At 39.6% G+C, this 19,220-nt stretch overlaps 1 protein-coding gene across 1 annotated transcript; it reads right to left on the reverse strand.

The window, feature by feature from the left end:
* Positions 1–706: 706 nt before the first annotated feature.
* On the reverse strand, positions 707–19,200 carry DHFR (dihydrofolate reductase). Its single transcript, XM_066383768.1, has 6 exons — positions 19,022–19,200; positions 18,680–18,729; positions 16,761–16,866; positions 10,111–10,237; positions 7,400–7,515; positions 707–1,240 (listed from the first exon to the last, which is right to left on the reverse strand). The coding sequence occupies exons 1-6, from the start codon at positions 19,105–19,107 to the stop codon at positions 1,162–1,164; spliced, it is 564 nt and encodes a 187-aa protein (XP_066239865.1). The 5' UTR covers positions 19,108–19,200; the 3' UTR covers positions 707–1,161.
* Between the last annotated feature and the right edge of the window lie 20 nt (positions 19,201–19,220).

The following is a 19,220-nucleotide window of genomic DNA, read 5'->3' on the forward strand; positions in this document are numbered from 1 at the left end:
TCTTTTCATCATCAAAAAAGTAGTCTCCTATCTGCCTCTTTACCATCCCACTGGGATATACTGCAATTCTCAACTTACTGATTCCTTGAGTGAACAGAACTTTTTCAGAATTGTGATACGCAGAGTGATTCAGCGTCCTTTCCCTATTTTGATCTTTCTTTTAGTATCTGCATTCTGACTTTTCTGTTTATTATCCCTTTCTGAAATATGGACAAATTTCTCTAGTTCCTATCTCTACAGGTCTGGGTTTCAATTCATCCTATCAGGGGACTCTCCCCTGTGGTATCTGGGTAGTATGTTGCCAACCCTAGGCAGGTGCTGGGGACCTCATCCTGGCCCTCGGACAGTTATAGCAAGAAATGTTTCGGCCCTGGCTGGTTGGCTCAGTGGTAGAGTGTCGGCCTGGCGTGCAGAAGTCCTGGGTTCGATTTCAGGCCAGGGCACACAGGAGAAGCGCCCATCTGCTTCTCCACCCCTCCCCCTCTCCTTCCTCTCCCGCAGCCGAGGCTCCACTGGAGCAAAGATGGCCCGGGAGCTGGGGATGGCTCCTCGGCCTCTGCCCCAAGTGCTACAGTGGCTCTGGTCGCGACAGAGCGACGCCCCGGAGGGGCAGAGCATCGCCCCCTGGTGGGCGTGCTGGGTGGATCCCGGTCTGGCGCATGCGGAGTCTGTCTGACTGTCTTTCCCGTTTCTGGCTTCAGAAAAAGTACAGAAAAAAAAAAGAAAGAAAGAAATGTTTCACAAATGGCATCTGATACACAGCAGAGTTAAGATTAATCTTAACCAATCTATTTAAGATTAAGACTAATTAATAAAAATACATTGGTTGAAATAATTATCTATAGATGTAGAATCAACAGAAGTCTCTTTTCTTTCTAATCTTTTATTTTTTACAGATTTTATTTATTCATTTTAGAGAAAGAAGGGGGAGAAAGAGAGAGAGAAAGAGAGAGAGAGGGAAAGTGGGGAGTAGTAGAAAGCATCAACTCCCACATGTGCCTTGACCAGGCAAGCCCAGGGCTTTGAACCTGCGACCTCAGCATTCCAGGTTGACGCTTTATCCACTGCGCTTCCACAGGTCAGGCTTTTTCCCCCCTAATCTTAAATACCTAATTGGTGGGATGGGAAACAACTTGAAATGAACCAGAAAATGTCTTCACATTACTCCTTCTTTTCATATACTTCAAATTTGTACTTAATGCCTTTCTCCTCCTGAACATCAGAAGGAACCCCCGGGTATCTGTAAAAGAAATACATATGTAACCAAATAATGTATCAATTAAAAAGAAAGCATCCCTGACTCTCATCCAAAACATGTAAGTCACTGTTAAGTTGGGCGATGATGCAAATACATAACATATGCAAATGAAACACAAATTTCAAATTGTATATAAAGTTAGAAAACAAAGTGTTATTTCTCTTCTCTCTTTCCTTCTAATGTCTAATTCTTTTCCCCAACGCTAACTGCTGCCAGCAGTTTCTTTTATTTTCCCATTCAATCACCTAGATCAGTGGTCCCCAACCTTTTTTGGGCCACGGACCAGTTTAGTGTCAGAAAATATTTTCACGGACCAGCCTTAAGGGTGGGATGGATAAATGTATCACGTGACCAAGACAAGCGTCAAGAGTGAGTCTTAGACGGATGTAACAGAGGGAATCTGGTCATTTAAAAAAAATAAAACATCGTTCAGACTTAAATATAAATAAAACGGAAATAATGTAAGTTATTTATTCTTTCTCCCTCAGACTGGTACCAAACGGCCCACGGACTGGTACTGGTCCGTGGCCCGGGGGTTGGGGACCACTGACCTAGATAATGCAACATTTCTTGAGAATATTCTTCAAGTCTTTCACGTGGTATCAAATTTCTAGTGTGAGCAAAAGAAAAACAAAATGCAACCTTTAGCTTTTTACAGTAGAACTGAAGTTATGTGCCCTTAATGGGATATTATTCAGCCTTAAAAAAGAAAAGAAATCCTATAGTATGCAACATGGATGAACTTGGAGACATCATGCTAAGTGAAATAAGCCAGTCATAGAAGGACAAATACCGCATGGTTCTACTTATATGAGGAATCTAAAATAGTCAAAGTCAGAAACAGCAGAAGGATGGCTGACAGGGGTTGGGGGAAAGGGGAAACCGAGTTGATGTACCAAGAGTAGAAAGTTTCAGTTCTAGATGACTAAGCTCTAGAAATCGTGCAACATTGTGCCTATAGTTAACAATACTGTATTGTAGACTGTAAAATTTGTTGAAAGTAGGTATGATGTTGTGTCTTTACAATACAAGTGTTTTTTCACTGGAAAAAACTCAATCACCAACAGAAAAACAAAACCCAGGTCTTTTACTGAAGCCCGATCTGACCCACATCTTGGTGCACTTCCCCAATATTGTGTGGGCTGCACCCCACCATGTCCAGGTGGGGGCCAGAAACACCTGCTAATAGGACTCCTATTAGACTTTAGTTCTGCTGTATGACACCTATCAGTAAAGTCTTCATCCTTATAAAGAAGTTAGCACTATGAGCACATACATTAATGTGCTCTACAAATGTTATCCATTAATATTAGTTTATTTTGTTCCCCTTGTAGGCAGGGGTAATACAATATAAAATTGAAATCTCTTATGACATCAAACACAATATTGAGTAATAAGAGATATTATTTTTTGACTAATTATAATATTCTGTAAAAAATTACATATATGAAATAATAGCATAATGTGCAAGGAAAAGGGTATTTTTTCTTGAATAATTTATATTTCAGAGGAAGAAGCTATGTTTCTATTTACTAACCATTTTCTGAGTGTTTGTTTTAGCAGTATAGAAATTACTTTAGTAGAACAACTTTTAACCATAAATTTGAGAAACAGGAAGGGAGAGAAAGAAGGAGAAGAAGAGGGAAGAGGGGGGGGGGAGAGACAGACAGAGAGAGAAAGAGAGAGAGAGAGAGAGAGAGAGAGAGAGAGAGAGAAGCATCAACTCGTTCCACTTAGTTCTGTACCCATGAACTGCTTCTCATATGTGCCCTGACTGGGGCTTGAACCACTGGCCCTGAGATTGAGCCTCTGACCTTGGTGCTACAAGCCACTGGCCAGAAATAACCCATGATTTTAATATATTTGGAATAAGTTCCCAAAAGCAACATGTACATCTTTTTGTGTGTAAAATTCTCAAGACTATCAAGACCATCAGTTAATAAGATAAAAGCAAAGTATCAAAGTTATATTGTATCTTAAACAATAAATAATAACTTAAAAATTACTACTGGATATGGTCACTAGTCATGGTATTAATTGCAATCTTCTCTGTAAAACTAAAATTTAATTATGTTTAAGATTTTACTTTCTACAATATTCATATATTCAGTCTGTTTTCATGATCACATAATCACAATTCCATTTTTTTTGAAGAGCAAATTGCCTAAGAGCCACGTTTGAACTCTGAATTTAAGTCTAATAGATTTGCCTGACTTGTGGTGGCGCAGTGGATAAAGCGTCGACCTGGAAATGCTGAGGTTGCCGGTTCGAAACCCTGGGCTTGCCTGGTCAAGGCATATATGGGAGTTGATGCTTCCAGCTCCTCCCCCTCTTCTCTCTCTCTGTCTCTCTTCTCTCTCTCTCTCTCTCTCTCTCTCTCTGTCTTTCCCTCTCCTCTCTAAAAATGAATAAAAAAAAACTGAATAGAGAGGAAAAGAAAAAAAAAAAAAAAAAAAAAATAAGTCTAATAGATTTGAAGGAAAAACTTACTTGTTATGAACCACCCAGATAGAGACTCCCCTTAAGAATCTTCAAGCATTTCAGAAGTCAATGAATAAAAGAAACATTAAGATCTGAATTGACAAAGTATCATGAGAATAATCCTGAGGTGATGGAAAGTCTAAGGAAGAGGTAAATACAGTTCTTGAAACAATTACTGATAAGAGACAAAGCATAGCTAAAGTAAAATGAAGACTCTCTAGGAACCATTAGCTCAGAAGGAGAAAGATGTACAAATGAGTAGACAAATGAGGGTCCTGCTGGACAGTCAGGAAGTAATGAGAACTGAAGAGGAAACATCAGCCCATCTAAAACATACTTCAAGTAGCCCACTGATAAGGTCCCAGCTCTGGAGCCAACTACTGCCGCAAAGGCCTGCTCTGCCTGACCTGTGCTGGTGCAGTTGATAAAGTGTTGACCTGGAGTGCTGAGGTCGCGGGTTTGAAACCCAGGCTTGCTAGGTGAAGGCACCTGAGAAGCAAGTACTACCAGGTGATGCGTCCCGCTGCACTCGCCCTCCCCCTGCCTTTCTCTCCTCTTTCTAAAAGCAATAAACAAAATCTTAAAAAAAAAAAAAAAAAAGCCCATTTCTAGAATTTATTTTCTTTGCATGATTACACGAAAAGTGAATAACTAGAGAAAGAAGCCTCTTTGGGGTTCATTAAACAGAAAACTATTGGCATAAAATATCTGGGACTGCTGGTTTTGTTGGAGCCTAGTGTGAACTAGTCTGAGAGAGGAAGGTTTCCTCCAGGAAAGATGAAAGAGGGCAGAACTTTAGAGAACAGGCCAGCATGGTGCTGTCAAAAGAATGTATAATCGCCCACAGTGGTAATGGTGGTGGAGGTGGGCAGGCAGGCACAAAGTAAAACCATGTTACTTTGTTAAAATTAACTTCTGCTTTTGAGTTTCCACCATTTGTGGCTTCATCTGCGGTCTAAATTTCTTCTCTTCATTCTTCACAATAGTCCTCTTTCATCTTTATTTCATTATACTAGTGCTTTTATTACCAGAAAGTATGGTGTTAATAAAAGACGTGTTTGAACTGAAACCTAGGAAAGCACAGGAGGCCTACTGATGGGGATGACGGGGTTAAGCTAAGTGGTAGCTGTGGGGAAGAGAGAGGAGGCAGAGAAGGATCCGAGTTCATTTCTGGACAGCAGGGAACAACTCTAAGTTCCCCGATGCACAGCTATTTGGAGAGAAAACAGCTTAAGAATTGAGCAATGTTACAGACCTCCAGGGAGAAGTATATTCTCTTTGTCTTCAGGTTTCCTTTTTCTCTACTTCATGAAAGATGACCTACTTAGATCTGTTCCTTACACTATACATAAACTATAATGGACCCCAGACTTACAGAGTTAAAACTAAACATAGCAAATCTGTGAGCTCGGCTTAGGCAATGGTGTTTTTTTTTTAGATTTTTATAAAAAATTTATTTTAGAGAGAAAAGATAGAGAAAGAGTAAAGGGGGAGGAGCAGGAAGCATCAACTCCAATATGTGCCTTGACTGGGCAAGCCCAGGGTTTTGAACCAGAGACCTCAGTGTTCCAGGTCGACACTTTATCCACTGTGCCACCACAGGCCAGGCAGGCAATGGTTTCTTAGATACCGTACCACAAGGACAAGTGACCAAAGAATAAATAGAAAATTCAGACATCAAAATGAAAAACCTTTGTGCTACAAATGATACCATTAAGAAAGTGAAAGAAAATGTAGATTAAAAATATATATATATATAACAAAGACAATTCAAATAATGGGAGAAAATTTGTGAATCAAGTACTGATATATACAGAGGTAGGCAAAAGTAAGTATATAGTTGTTCATATGGAAAATAATACAATAAACTGTTTCACATACAACGATAAACCTACTTTTGCCCACCCTTATATTACAACATGGATGAACATGAAAATGGTATGCTAAGTGAAACTAGCCAATTCCATAGGCATCTCTATAGAGACAGAAAATAGATATATGGTTCCAAGGGCTAGAAGGGCAGGGGAATAATAAATGATGCTAATGAGTACATGGTTTGTTTTTTGGTGGGGCGGTGATAAAAATGTTCTGAATTTAGGTTGTGGTGATGGTTGCACAACTGTGAATATACTACAACCTTTGAATTATATACTTTCCATGGGTAATTGTTATGATGTGTGAATCATTTCTCACTAAAGAAGTTGACATTTTTATTTCTAAGAGTCAGAGAGCCAGAATGGTGTTTATGTTTTCAAGGGTCCTAAAGGGCACAGCTTTGAAAGAGGGGTTTCGTTGAGAACAATAGGACTTGGAAAGGTATTTAATATGAAGCTGATTTCTGATTCACACAGTACTCTATTCTTTTGTTAGTAGCAATGAGAAAGAAAGGAGAGACAACAGAGATCAATATTCACCTAATGTGACAATCAGCAACCTAAGCAGTATAAGAAAATATATAAGGTATAGCAAAGAAACACATATTTTTATATAAATATATATGAAATCAGTAAGTCTAAGTTTTCTAACTAGTCTTCTTTGGAAACTATAAGCAAAAGCCTGAACTTGAGCTATTTAGAGCTAGTTAGAGATCACACATTTGATTTGATTCAAGACTACTACCTATTTATAAATTATTATTCTAAAGCCATCCACTTATTCAGACCTGGCTCTGAATGTTTTTTTTTTAGGAGGTATTTACAAAAACACAGAAAATAATGACTGGATCCAACTGAGAATATTTGCAAGAATGTGTTAAAAACTAGTCAAAAGTGTTGATATAATTAATCTTAAAGCTGAAAAGTACTTTTAAACTAAAATGCTGTGAGTTTTCAAAGCCAGGCAGTTCCATGCTAAAATCAAATCTACATAGAACAGCAAGTGTAACCTCTTCCTCCTTCTCCACCACTGCTAAGCCCCTTCACCTTTCACCTGAACTACTGCAGCTAACTGGCTTCCCAGCTTCACTCCTGTCCGCCCCCGCCCCCCCCCCCCCCCCCCCCCAGTACATCCTCCATAAACAGCTAGAACAACACCACTCAATTCAGAACCCTCTAAGCCTGCATTTGGCTTGATCCCTTTGGGTCTTTGCACTGCTCCCAATGCCCTTAGTGGCTCCGAAGGTTCAGGGAACACACCAAGCTTGTTCCCATCGGGTCTCTGCACTGGCTACTTCTGGTTCCTGGAATGCTCTTCTCTGCCCTTTGCAGGGCTGGCTTGTCCTTTAGACACCAGTGTAGACACCACTCTTCAGACTATACAGTCTGTACCACGTCAAAGGATTTTAATTCTCCACAGCAACTCTTCCGACGTTTGCCTGTTGTTTGCCACCCCCCCCCCCCCCCCACCCATAAAAATGTAGTATCCTAGAGAGGAGTGAACAGCATTTATTTTGGTAAACACTCTTTCCCCAACGCCAAGTCAGTGTTTGATGCTAAACACAGATCTCACAGAATGAACTAAGGACTACTCTAGATTTTAGTAAAATCATTAAAACTCAAACATTCCCAAGTCTGTTAAAGCAGACTTCCAAAAATGTCTATAGTATTTGTCTATAAAACATAGTAGCACTCCAAATTCAATCTGTAGAGACATATTCTTTCCTATAATTCTTTAGCTGGAAATCCAAAAGTGCTTTAGACTAATTAGTAACATTTTACTTACTCTGGGAGAAGTTTATATTTCTTCAAATCAATTTCTGGAAAAAAAGTGTCACTTTCAAATTCCTGCATGATCCTTGTCACAAATAATCTATGGTGGCCTGGCTTGTTCATGGCTTCCTTTGAAGTAAAACAAAGTCATCATCAGTTTCCTTATTTATGTATGTCAAAAGAAAGGGAAAATCAAGATTTTTGTTTAAATATATAGTCAAGTTTGTGCTAGGTATTAATGACACGCTATATAACTTGTTACACCTCTAAAGAATGTTATTTAAATATCCTATTCTTTACTTTGGTGCCCGGCAAAGTATGACTTATTGATGTTGTGAACAGGACTAATCATTATCAAGAACTCTGAGAGTGAGTTAAAATATGTTCTGGCCTCTAGTTTGCTTATATGAACTCTTTAATTTAAACATTCAGTTTTATCTTTTTTATTTGGTGGTTGCTTAGGAACTAAGAACCCTGAGTTATCCAGCCTGACTTGTGGTGGCACAGTGGATGAGGGTCCGACCTGGAATGCTCAGATGGCCTGTCCAAGGCCTGGGGCTTGCCTGCTCAAAGCTCATAGGAGAAGCACTAGGAGTTGATGCTTCCTGCTTAAAGTTCTGGTATTAGGGGTTGTGGTATGCCCCTAGAAAGAGGGTTGGGGTAGGAATGTTTGTTACGATGATGTTGGCGTACTCTGCTAGGAGAAACAGTGCACATGGGCCTCCTGCATGCTCAGTGTTGACGCCAGACACCAGATCTGATTCTCCTTCTGTTAAGTCGAAGGATGCACGGCTGGTCTCGTCTCGGCTAGGGCTGAAATAAATCAATCACCTGCTTCCACCTTTCTCTTTCTCTCTCTTCTCTCTAGAATCAATAAATAAAACCTTAGGAAAAAAACCCCCTGAATTATCTAGTAACTGGCTATATAAAACTTTATATATGTATATGTCCATACATAAGATAGTATAATTTTATGACATTTTGACTAATGAAAACCTTATGGGCATACTTAAGTACATTTACACAAAATTTAATAATAATGCTTCCATTTCCCAGGAGTTAGTTACAATGCTAGCAGATAATTTATTCTGCTTCTTGTTGCTAATGATTGTACCTGACCTCATATGGTTGATGACTTTTCTAACTATTGCCTATAAAACTGATAAAAAAACATAAGCCCTAGCTGCAGCTCCAAGAAAGCAGTAACTCTTGATTGAAAAAGAAAAAACCCACACACACATGCATACATATAATTTCAAGTGTTTGTTAGCTTTAAAATTCCAAATAAGGGCACAGAACAAATTTTACTTTTTATTTCCAATATTACAGCTTATAGTATTACATCATTTATTCTCTTGCCCCATACATAAGAATATTCTACCAATTCTTGCTGCACTAACAATTAGGAAAAATGAATAGAACCACAGCAGCATCTGAAAGTCTGCATCAAAGTTAATGCTGTGTTGCAAATCTTTTCTGTAAAGGGTCAGACAGTAAATATTTTAGGCTTTGTGGGCCATATGGTTTCTCTAAACTTTTAGACAAAAGCAGCCACAGACAATACGAAACCATGGCTGTGGCTGTGTCGCAGTGAAACTGTATTTACAAAAACAGGCTGGGAAGCCCTGTCTGGCCCATGAGGAGAGAAGCCTAAAAGTTCTACAAGCTATTGTGATGTGAAGTAGGTGGATAATGCAAAATCATAACCTGGAGGTCCACTGATTATTTACAACCTATAGATATATCCAATTACGTAAATGAATTTAATTTTAAGTATTTATATTGTTTAAAAGGTTAAAGAAACAGGAATTTAAAAAATATAATTTTTGTAATCCCACCTAAGACTCTGGTATATTTCTTCTTTCTCAAGTAATTTTAGTGTACAGATGTTACCACAAGCCCCTAAATGGTAGGGGCTGATATTTTTTCCTCCCCATAAATGTTTATCTTTCATGAGGATTTTAGAAGAATAAGGAAATTCCTTTTATTATCCTCAAAGTGTTTGAAAGCTGGAAGTCATTTGGTGTCAAAAATAAGGAATATTTTCTTTTACCTACTGTTTTCCTTTATGCTATAAAATAATACAATACTTTCCCCACACCCTCTTGTTGAGGCCAAGTTTTCTGCTTTAGCCAATTCACACACATCTGGTTAGTGCACACCACCAGAGAGCCCCACCACTTTCTCAGTGAGAGGGTTACCACTCCTGGAAGACAAGGGGATGACTCAGTGTAGCAGAGCACATTGGGAAAGGAAAAACAGTGCAGTCCACTTTCTCAGTGAGAGGGTTACCACTCCTGGAAGACAAGGGGATGACTCAGTGTAGCAGAGCACATTGGGAAAGGAAAACAGTGCAGTCCACTTTCTCAGTGAGAAGGTTACCACTCCTGGAAGACAAGGGGATGACTCAGTGTAGCAGAGCACATTGGGAAAGGAAAACAGTGCAGTCCAAATACGATTCTAATGGAAGGAGTAGGATGTTTTTAAATTGAAAACATCAACTATTTTGAATTGGAAATAAAATGGTAGAGTTAAAACTTATTTTTACATAATTATTTAGTTTGCATGAACTATCAAAAAACAAAGAATTCAAATTAACAATAAGTCTAACATCCAGTAGGAATAATGTGCTTCCTTCGCTCATGACTTAAAAGGTGCAGATGGCAGGGAAGCTCAGAGAAAGTAGAGGAGCGCACCTCCGAGTTTACAGATAACTTTACTCACCTTGTAAACAGAATTGCCTCCCACTATCCAAACCATGTCCACTTTATTTGTTAATTCTGATTCCTCAATAAGTTTCAGAGCATCGTCCAGACTTCTGGCAAGAAAATGAGCTCCTTTTGGAAGTTCCCTGAGGTTAAGAGAAAGAATTACATATAATTTCTATGTAAGCCATTCACATTAGTCAAATAATCTGTATTGAAATCAATAATTATAAACCATTATCATCATAAATATGAATCCTTTCAACAAGAAAAAATGTAACCTCAGTATGGCCTATGACCAATAATTTAACCTACATTTGTATATGGTCCCACAATGAATCAAATAAAAGTACTCTGATGATATCTCGAGATATTTACTGGGAAAATGTCAGAACAGTAGTTGTGTCGGGAGGGATGGAGTGAAGGTGCACTAGCAAAGGGCCAAAGGAAACTTTCTGAGGGTTATGGTAATGTTCTATATACTTAGCAAATGCATACTTAAGATCTGTATATTTCATTGTATGTAATATTTCTCCAAAAGGAAAAAACTTCAAAGAAATACTGAACTCTAGTTAACAATGTATATACTTAAGTATTTAGGAGAAAACATATTAATGCCTGCAACTTACTTTGAAATGCATAAAAAGAATAAGATGGATGGATGATAAAACAAGCCTAGTAAAATGTTAATGGCAGAATCTGTGTGGTGGGTATACAAGTATTTACTGTAAAGTTTTTTACATTTGAAAGTTTCATAATAAAATGTTGGAAAATATGCTTGAATGACTAGTTTGAAGATATTCAAACTGTTAATATGTGGTGAGTGAGGAAAGGAATTTCATGTTTCAAATATAGAAATGGATAAAGTATTAAAAAAGGAGCATGTTGCCTGACCTGTGGTGGCGCAGTGAATAAAGTGTTGACCTGGAAATGCTTAGGTCGCCGGTTCAAAACCCTGGGCTTGCCTGGTCAAGGCACATATGGGAGTTGATGCTTCCAGCTCCTCCCCCCTTCTCTCTCTCTGTCTCTCCTCTCTAAAATGAATAAAAAAAATTTTTTTAAAAAGGAGCATGTTATTACTTTTGTAATTAAAAATCCAAAAAGGGAAAAGCTAATAATTCATTTCAGGGTGTTCATTTAGTAGCTGTCTCTTTCAAGCTCCACAACTGTTTTTTTGGGGGGAACGGAGGATTACAATTCCCTTTATAAATGAAAGGTATGCAGAATTGGCTTCAGTCTTTTGGCTGTTTCCTCCCTCACCTCCTTGATATACATTGTACTTCTCTGTCATCTCTAATGGAGTTAAGATAGCACAAAGACTATATACTTTGACTAAGGCTGGTAAAAGATGTGGAGGCCAGGGTGAGGTTAAATGAGCCAGGGGACCCTCAAAGAAACCAGGGCAGCTGCAGTGACTGGGCTGGACTAGGGAGGACTGAATCCAGAAGAAACAGATTGGGAGCTGGGGGAGAAGACAGACTAGTTAATGAACAGTGTCTAAAATAACTGACACAGAATCAGGTGGTTTTAGTCACTGAGGGTGTTGAAGTCAGGACTGATGACAGGAGATAGGGCAGAATGGAAAATGGTGATTTGGGAACACATGAAAACTGGAAGAGGTATCCTAGAATCACAGCAAAATGACTTACAAGGTGGTAAAAAGGTTGGTGTGGACTTCAAAGAAAGGGGCAATCAGTTCCAAAAGATGGCAGTGGCAAACACAGAAATGTGAAAAGAACACGAAGTAAAAAAGACCATGTAGTAGAGACGTGTGGAGGATGCTAGATGGGAAAGAGGTGTTGCATCATTTGGGCAGGGTGCTGAGGTGAAGACTCCTTGGAGTAGGATCCCTTAGCCGAGTCCTGAAGGAGAAAAACGTGCAAAACACAGAAGTGACAGATATTATTGAGGCTTATGCTAAAGTTACTAAGCTTATTTAATACAAGAAAGCTCCAAGGAGCCTGACTAGGCGGTGGTGTGGTGGATAGAGTGTCAACCTAGGACGCAGAAGACTCTGAGGTCGCCGGCTTGAGCAAGGGGTCATTGGCTCAGCTGGAGCCCCTGAGTCAAGGCACATGTGAGAAAGCAATCAATGAAGACCTAAGGTGCCGCAATGAAGAATTGATGCTTCTCATCTCCCTTCCTGTCTGTCCCTCTCTTGCTAAAAAAAAAAAAAAAAAAAAAAGACAAAAACAAACAAAAAACAGGCTCCAAGGAAATTAAGGATAGAAGAAAAATAATCTGTGGTAAGATTTGAAATAGTAAAGGGTAAGACAACAGAGCAAGGTCCCAAAGACAGAAAAAAATGAAATTGAGAATAAAGCAGTGGGATCGGAGATAGAGGACTGATTTAGATGGAATGGGTTTTGTCTGAAGATTGAGGGAAAGAAGAACAAAATGATTTGTAAAGGAGAAAATGATGACATCATGAATTCATTCACAGTGCTCTCATCAATATTGACATTTTCTTAGAAGCTAAAAGTAAGGTAATGTTTGCGTAAGTAGTGAGGGAACTTCAGTATTTGGCTGAAGTATTTGGGGGAGTAGGACCTGGTATCTGTAGGTGCCTTCTGTGCACCAGAAATTTATACCATAAAATTCAATCAACAGTCAAAATCATCCTAAAACATCATTAACCCCATTTAGTAGCCTAAAGCCAAAGCTGACAGGAGCCAGAGCAGAAGCCAGGGCTGTAACCAAGCCTTGGGTGGTGGGGAGGGGACTGTGGCTTTGAGACAAGGACATTTTTTTTTAATTTTTTATTTTTTTTGTATTTTTCTGAAGGTGGAAACGGGGAGAAACAGTCAGACAGACTCCTGCATGCGCCCGACCGGGACGCCCACCAGGGGGCGATGCTCTGCCCCTCCGGGGCATCGCTTTGCTGCGACCAGAGCCATTCTAGCGCCTGGGGCAGAGGCCAAGGAGCCATCCCCAGCGCCCGGGCCATCTTTGCTCCAATGGAGCCTTGCTGCGGGAGGGGAAGAGAGAGACAGAGAGGAAGGAGAGGGGGAGGGATGGAGAAGCAGATGGGCACTTCTCCTGTGTGCCCTGGCCGGGAATCGAACCCAGGACCTCTGCACGCCAGGCCGACGCTCTACCACTGAGCCAACCGGCCAGGGTCTTTTTAATTTTTTTAAATTAATTTTATTTATTCATTTTTAGAGGGGAGAGAGAGAGGGAAAGGGAGAGAAACAGAGAGAAGGAGGAGCTGGAAGCATCAACTCCCACATGCGCCTTGACCAGGCAAGCCCAGGGTTTCGAACCGGCGACCTCAGCATTTCCAGGTCGACGCTTTATCCACTGCGCCACCACAGGTCAGGCTGAGACAAGGACATTTTTAAACACAGGGGAAATATGATAATGAGACCACAGAAGTTATTACACCATGAAGTGTTAGATAATTTCTGGAGTGAAGACAATTTATAACATCTTATTTCATGGAGGAAATTTTGGGTTTTCTGAAGATGCTGGAAAGCTACAGCATTGCACTAGTTCCTTAATTTAATTTTTGGTTCCAAAAACCTTAAAAAGATATAGAAATCACATACTATACAATTTGCCCTTGGAATATGTACAACTGTGCAACTATCATTACCATCTACTTTTGGAACATGGCCATCACCCCGAACCCTGCGCCCATTCTGTTATTCCCCACTCCCACCTGTCTCTGCGGATTTGCCTATTGTGACATTTCATATAAATGGAATCATGTGATGTGTCTGGCTTTTTTCAATTAGCGTACAGTTTTCTCTTTTGTTTTTTGGATTTCTTTTTATTTATTCATTTTAGAGAGAGGGAGAGAAGGGGCGGAGCAGGAATCATCCACTCCCATAAGTGCCTTGACGAGATGAGCCTGGGGTTTCAATCTGGCGACCTGTGCCACCATAAGTCAGACTTAGCGTACTGTTTTCCAAGCTCATCTATGTTGTAGCATATATTGGTACTTCATTCCCTTTTATTATGGAATAAATATTCTGTTGTATGGTATAGCATGCTTTGTTCGGCAGCTGACAAACACGTGGGATGCCTCCAATTTTTAGATGTTATGAACGATGCTGCTATAAACATTTGTGTACAAGTTTTTGTGTGGTCTGATGTTTTCATTTCTCTTGGGTATATACCAAAGAGTAGAATTGCTGTTTAACCTTTTGAGAAAGTGCCAATCTGTATTGTAAACCTGGCTATATAGCATTTCTTTCTTTAGTATATGTGCTGCTGAAGTGAGCACTATAGCATTTCTTTTCAAGCTACAACTTGATAGTCTAGAAAGCCATGGGAAACCATTTTCTCCTATAATTTATTAAGGAAATAGTTACCCAAGATAACTTGTAAGGGGCAGAAAATTTTGGGATTATCTTGAGGACTCAGTTTCTTCTCACATGAGGAGAGGGTGGTAGTGAAAGATTGTCTCTGAAGACTTGCAGAAGAAGCAACAGTGACTTACATGTGTAAGTCTCTTCCCTTTTTTTTCAGGACCTAGCAGTGCCTGGTACACAGCAGGTGCTCAGGCTCTGTGTGGAACTGACCAGTTACTGATCAGGGAAGCAGAGGAAGGCTAAGAAATAAACTCTAAAGTTTCCCCCTGATAACCCTATTTCCTTGGCATGATTGATAATAAAGATATTAAATTTTCTCTCTACTTATAAATAAAAAGTGAATTACACCAACAAATGTTACATACAAATATATAATTATCAACCAAACTGAATTACAATACTTCACAGAAAGGTCATAAAGAAGAAATTGGACTCATCATTTGAGGGGATTTGCTGGCTCAACTGAGTATCTCTCCCACCGAGATTTCTTTATGTCTGCTTTAGCTCAAGCTAGCCATAAACTTGAGTAGTATTCAAGAATGTTATTAGAGTTTCTGGAAATGGCAATACAGTCTGAATTTGGATTCCACCAAATAATGTGATAATAAGAATATCTTAGCAACCAGGAGAAATAGAACAGTATAAAGATTGAGGCAGAAGGCAAGATGCATATCAACATATTTCCTATCACCCAAAGACAATCAATGCAAATATTCTGCTACATTTTCCTCCAGACTTCCACCTATACCCCTGATGGCGAACCTTTCTACAAAAACTGCAAAAGTGGGCGATTTTTATAAAAAGGTTCGTCATCATGGATCTAGACTATTCCAGGAGGGATCTGGGGAAAATCTATAAAGCCTGAATCCCTTTAGCCTATAGTTGTGTAATGTTTTTTCCTTCCTATATTATGATGTTTGATGTGTTCACTTGGCTAGGCTATAGTCCTCAGTTATGCAGACACTAATTGAGGTATTGCTGTGAAGGTGGTTTATTATGATTAAAGTTGATAACCGGATGACTTTAATCTGGTGGGCCAGATTACATCAGTTGAAAGGCCTCAAAAACAGATGAGGCTTCCCTGAAGAAATTTCACCTGCAGACATCAGCTTCAGTCCTTGAGTTCCAGCCCCTCTTTCTGATGGCGTGCCCTACAAATTTCGGACTTGCCAAGCCAGTCCTCACAATTGTGTAATCCATTCCTTGTAAGATATTTTTCATGATCACGTTTTTTTTTTTTAACATTAGCAGTCTAAGAAACAGTCTAAGAAACATGCTAATCCCACACTTCTCCTTAATGTCTAATTCAAGCCAACCACCCCCCAAACCTGTGAGGTTCAGAAAATTATTTTAGTGGGTTAGGACTGATGTAAACAAAAAATATAGAAATCAGTATGTCACATGTCGAGTATATAGAAGCTATGGTGAAGGTAAAAGCACTTAAGTTGACTTCATGGGTAGTTTTAATGCTATTAACTCCACCTCTTTCCTGTCCCTTCCACCCTCCTCCTAGTTCATTTCTAGGCACCAGGAATTATGTTAGCTTGGAGGATGGAAACATCCCTAGCAGAGGCCAACTGGACATACACTCTTCTCCTAGGAGCTGTAGGATCATTTCAGTACTGTGAAACTTTTTATCTGCAGACAGAGTAAAGAACAGAAGTACAAAATACTATTAGAGTGTTGTAGTAAACTAGGAATAATAGGGTAAAAGATTATGACCAGTTTTTTGTCCATCTTAGAATTTACTTAAGAATTTAGGGTTGGGACCAGAGATATGATAGCAACCTAATTTTGGCAAGTCTCAAAACATAAGTATTTTGATTTTATGTGCAATTGAGAAGTTATTAATTTACATCATATAACTGATATTTTTTTTCTTTATTCATTTTTAGAGAGGAGAGAGAGAGAGACAAGAGAGAGAAGGGGGGAGGAGCTGGAAGCATCAACTCCCATATGTGCCTTGACCAGGCAAGCCCAGGGTTTTGAACCGGCGACCTCAGCATTTCCAGGTCGACGCGTTATCCACTGCGCCACCACAGGTCCATATAACTGATATTTGACCCTACTGAATTGAATTGAATACTGATTCAAGGAAACCTGCAATTGTCACTATAGTGAGATTTAATGTAACCTTTTAAGGTGATGAAATCACTCACTTAAGTAGCAGAATAAGTTATTGTCATGTGGCATAAATAATTGCTATTCATTTTCTACCATCACTTATGTGATATTAAGCAGCTTCATCAATAGCTGCATGCATAGTATTTTATTTTGTCATATGCTGACATCCAACATAAGAAACGGGGCATAATTTTCTTGTGGAAAATTCATGTCACAGTACAATACTCACTTGAGTTCTCTACTGAGAACTAAATTAATCCTGTCCTTTAAAGGTCGACTCTTCTCGGGAATAGAGAACCAGGTCTTCCGACCCATAATCACCAAGTTCTGTTTACCTATAAAGTCACATGGGAAGAATAGATATATTTGTGAATATATATATATTTATATATTTGTATGCATATATAATTATCAAATTGACATCAAATGGATGTCCTTTAAAAAAATTAAAAATTTTAATGGCTTTACCAAAATTTCCCACTTATGATCGATTACCCAAATATAGTTAATTATTTTTTCTCTTGACTTCATCCAACTTATATGCAATAATAGTTTTAATTAACTGCAGTCATGTATAATATAGTAGTGAAAAGCAAAGATCCTGAGTCAAAGCGCTCAAGTTGAATATATCATTATTTACTAAGCAAGTCATGTTAATCTGTGCCTTACCCTTAGCTATAGAAAGAAATAACATACAAGGTGGTGCAAAAGGAGGTTTACAGTTGTTTGTATGGAAAAATAATACAATACAATAATTCAAGAATAAACTGTAAACCTACTTTTGCCTTATGCTGTTGTCCCCTCTCTTGTGGGGACTTGGAACAATGTTTGACATCTAAAAAGTAGTTGTAAATTTATCATCCAGGCTCATACTGTGATAAGGTGCCAAAGAATTGCAAAAATTGTTAACATTAGTATTTTATAAGGAAGAGTCAGGCTCTCTTCCCCTTCCTCTCTGAAAAGAAAAAAAAACACCCAGAAAAGAGATTAAAGGGGCAAAAGTTAGTAACTAATTATAGTTCTCTGTAAGGACTGAGGCCACTATTTGCTAGACAACAAAGAAGATAAAACTTATCTGAAACTTTCCTCTTCCCCATCCTAAGATCCTTTAGGAGACAATGTTTACATACCTTAATTAAAATTCCTATATTGATTCTAACTCTTCCTCCCCTCCTGGAGTCCTGAGTGAGGTCTACTAGACAAAGGGATCACGAGCCCTCTTCCCTTGCTTGAAAAACCTGCATTCTGTAACATTTTATATGCTTTCTAATAATCATCCTTTTGAAATTCTTTATATGTATAAAACTTGCAAACTAAAGCAAGCAGGGACTACTAAACTAGCCTCAACAATTTTAGCAAAGGTAATTTCATTTAGCTTTTCTCCTTATCCTAAGCTAAACATTTTGTAGCAACAGGGATGGGGGTAGACAGTAGAAGATTTGGGAATGTCTTTGCTGGGTATGTAAAATAATTATCACTACTGTGTTATCTTGTGGTCTTGATGTGTAAGAATGCTTTTTCCTTTTAATAGATCCTATGATAGATGTTGTAAGCCTGTTAGTAATTGACTATTGTACCATGCTCCCTCCTTACCCACCCCAACCAGTACTTGATTTTGTATAAAAGAAGGTTCAGAACTGTAAGAGAGTCTACATGATTTGGGACCGTGCCCCATGTAGTTAGCTAGCGGACTAATTAATAAACTCAAATTTCTTCTGTAACCTGCCTGGTGTCTCTATGTAACCCATGGACTGCAGTACTTTATAAACTGAAGTCCTGAGAGTTCATCCTTGATGCTTTCCTGGCATCACCTTTAACTTCTTGTTCTCCAAATTGATTACCTATCTTCGAACCTTTCTTTGGACTTTTATCCTCTCCGTTGCCATTCAGGCCTTATCGTTTCCAGAGCCAGCCTATACCTAGCTGCCAATTCTGCCCAGTACCTTAATTCTGTACGCGCACCCCCATACAATTTCAAAGAACGTTAAAAAAAAAAGTTTAGTAACCACTGGGAACTGCATACAGATCAATGGTAAGATAGCCGGACCCTGTTTACCATGGAAAACTACATTTAAGTAAAATTTGCACTGGTAAGCTTACTCAAGCAAGAGCCTTTGGGACACTCAATCACTCAAAAATCCCCATTACCTTCTGCTGAAGAGGTTGTGGTCATTCTTTGGAAATACTTGAATTCATTCCTACAGGTTAGAGAGACACAGCGTTACTCAGAACACTTTCCCGTGGGCTCAAGCTCTACCGCACCTGACACGCGGTGCGCGGGGATAATGCCTGCGGGTCTGCAGGAGCGGGACGGAGATCAGTAGTAACTTGGCCTCCCAGGTCCCGAAGCGGAAGAACGAACAGGCCCAGCTCCTGGCACCTTAGGTCGAAAGTCCAACCCCAGTGCCCCCGGGTCGCGGTGCCTCGATCCAGGGTAGCTTGCGCTAGCCTCGGTCCCCGCACACCAACCCGTCCCAGCCCCGCAGATACCTGAGCGGGGGCCAAGGCAGGTCTCCGTTCTTGCCAATGCCCATGTTCTGGGACACAGCGACGATGCAGTTCAGCGAACGAACCATTCCGGAGACACTGAGCACCTGGAAGCTCGTCAACCACCCCGGAACTCATCGCTGAGCTTGGCGCCAAAGCGTGGCACCCCGCCTCCTCGATTCCATTGGTGAGTGCGAGAGCC

Source organism: Saccopteryx leptura, chromosome 4, assembly GCF_036850995.1.
Source record: "Saccopteryx leptura isolate mSacLep1 chromosome 4, mSacLep1_pri_phased_curated, whole genome shotgun sequence".
In the NCBI taxonomy this organism is placed as follows: Eukaryota; Metazoa; Chordata; class Mammalia; order Chiroptera; family Emballonuridae; genus Saccopteryx; species Saccopteryx leptura.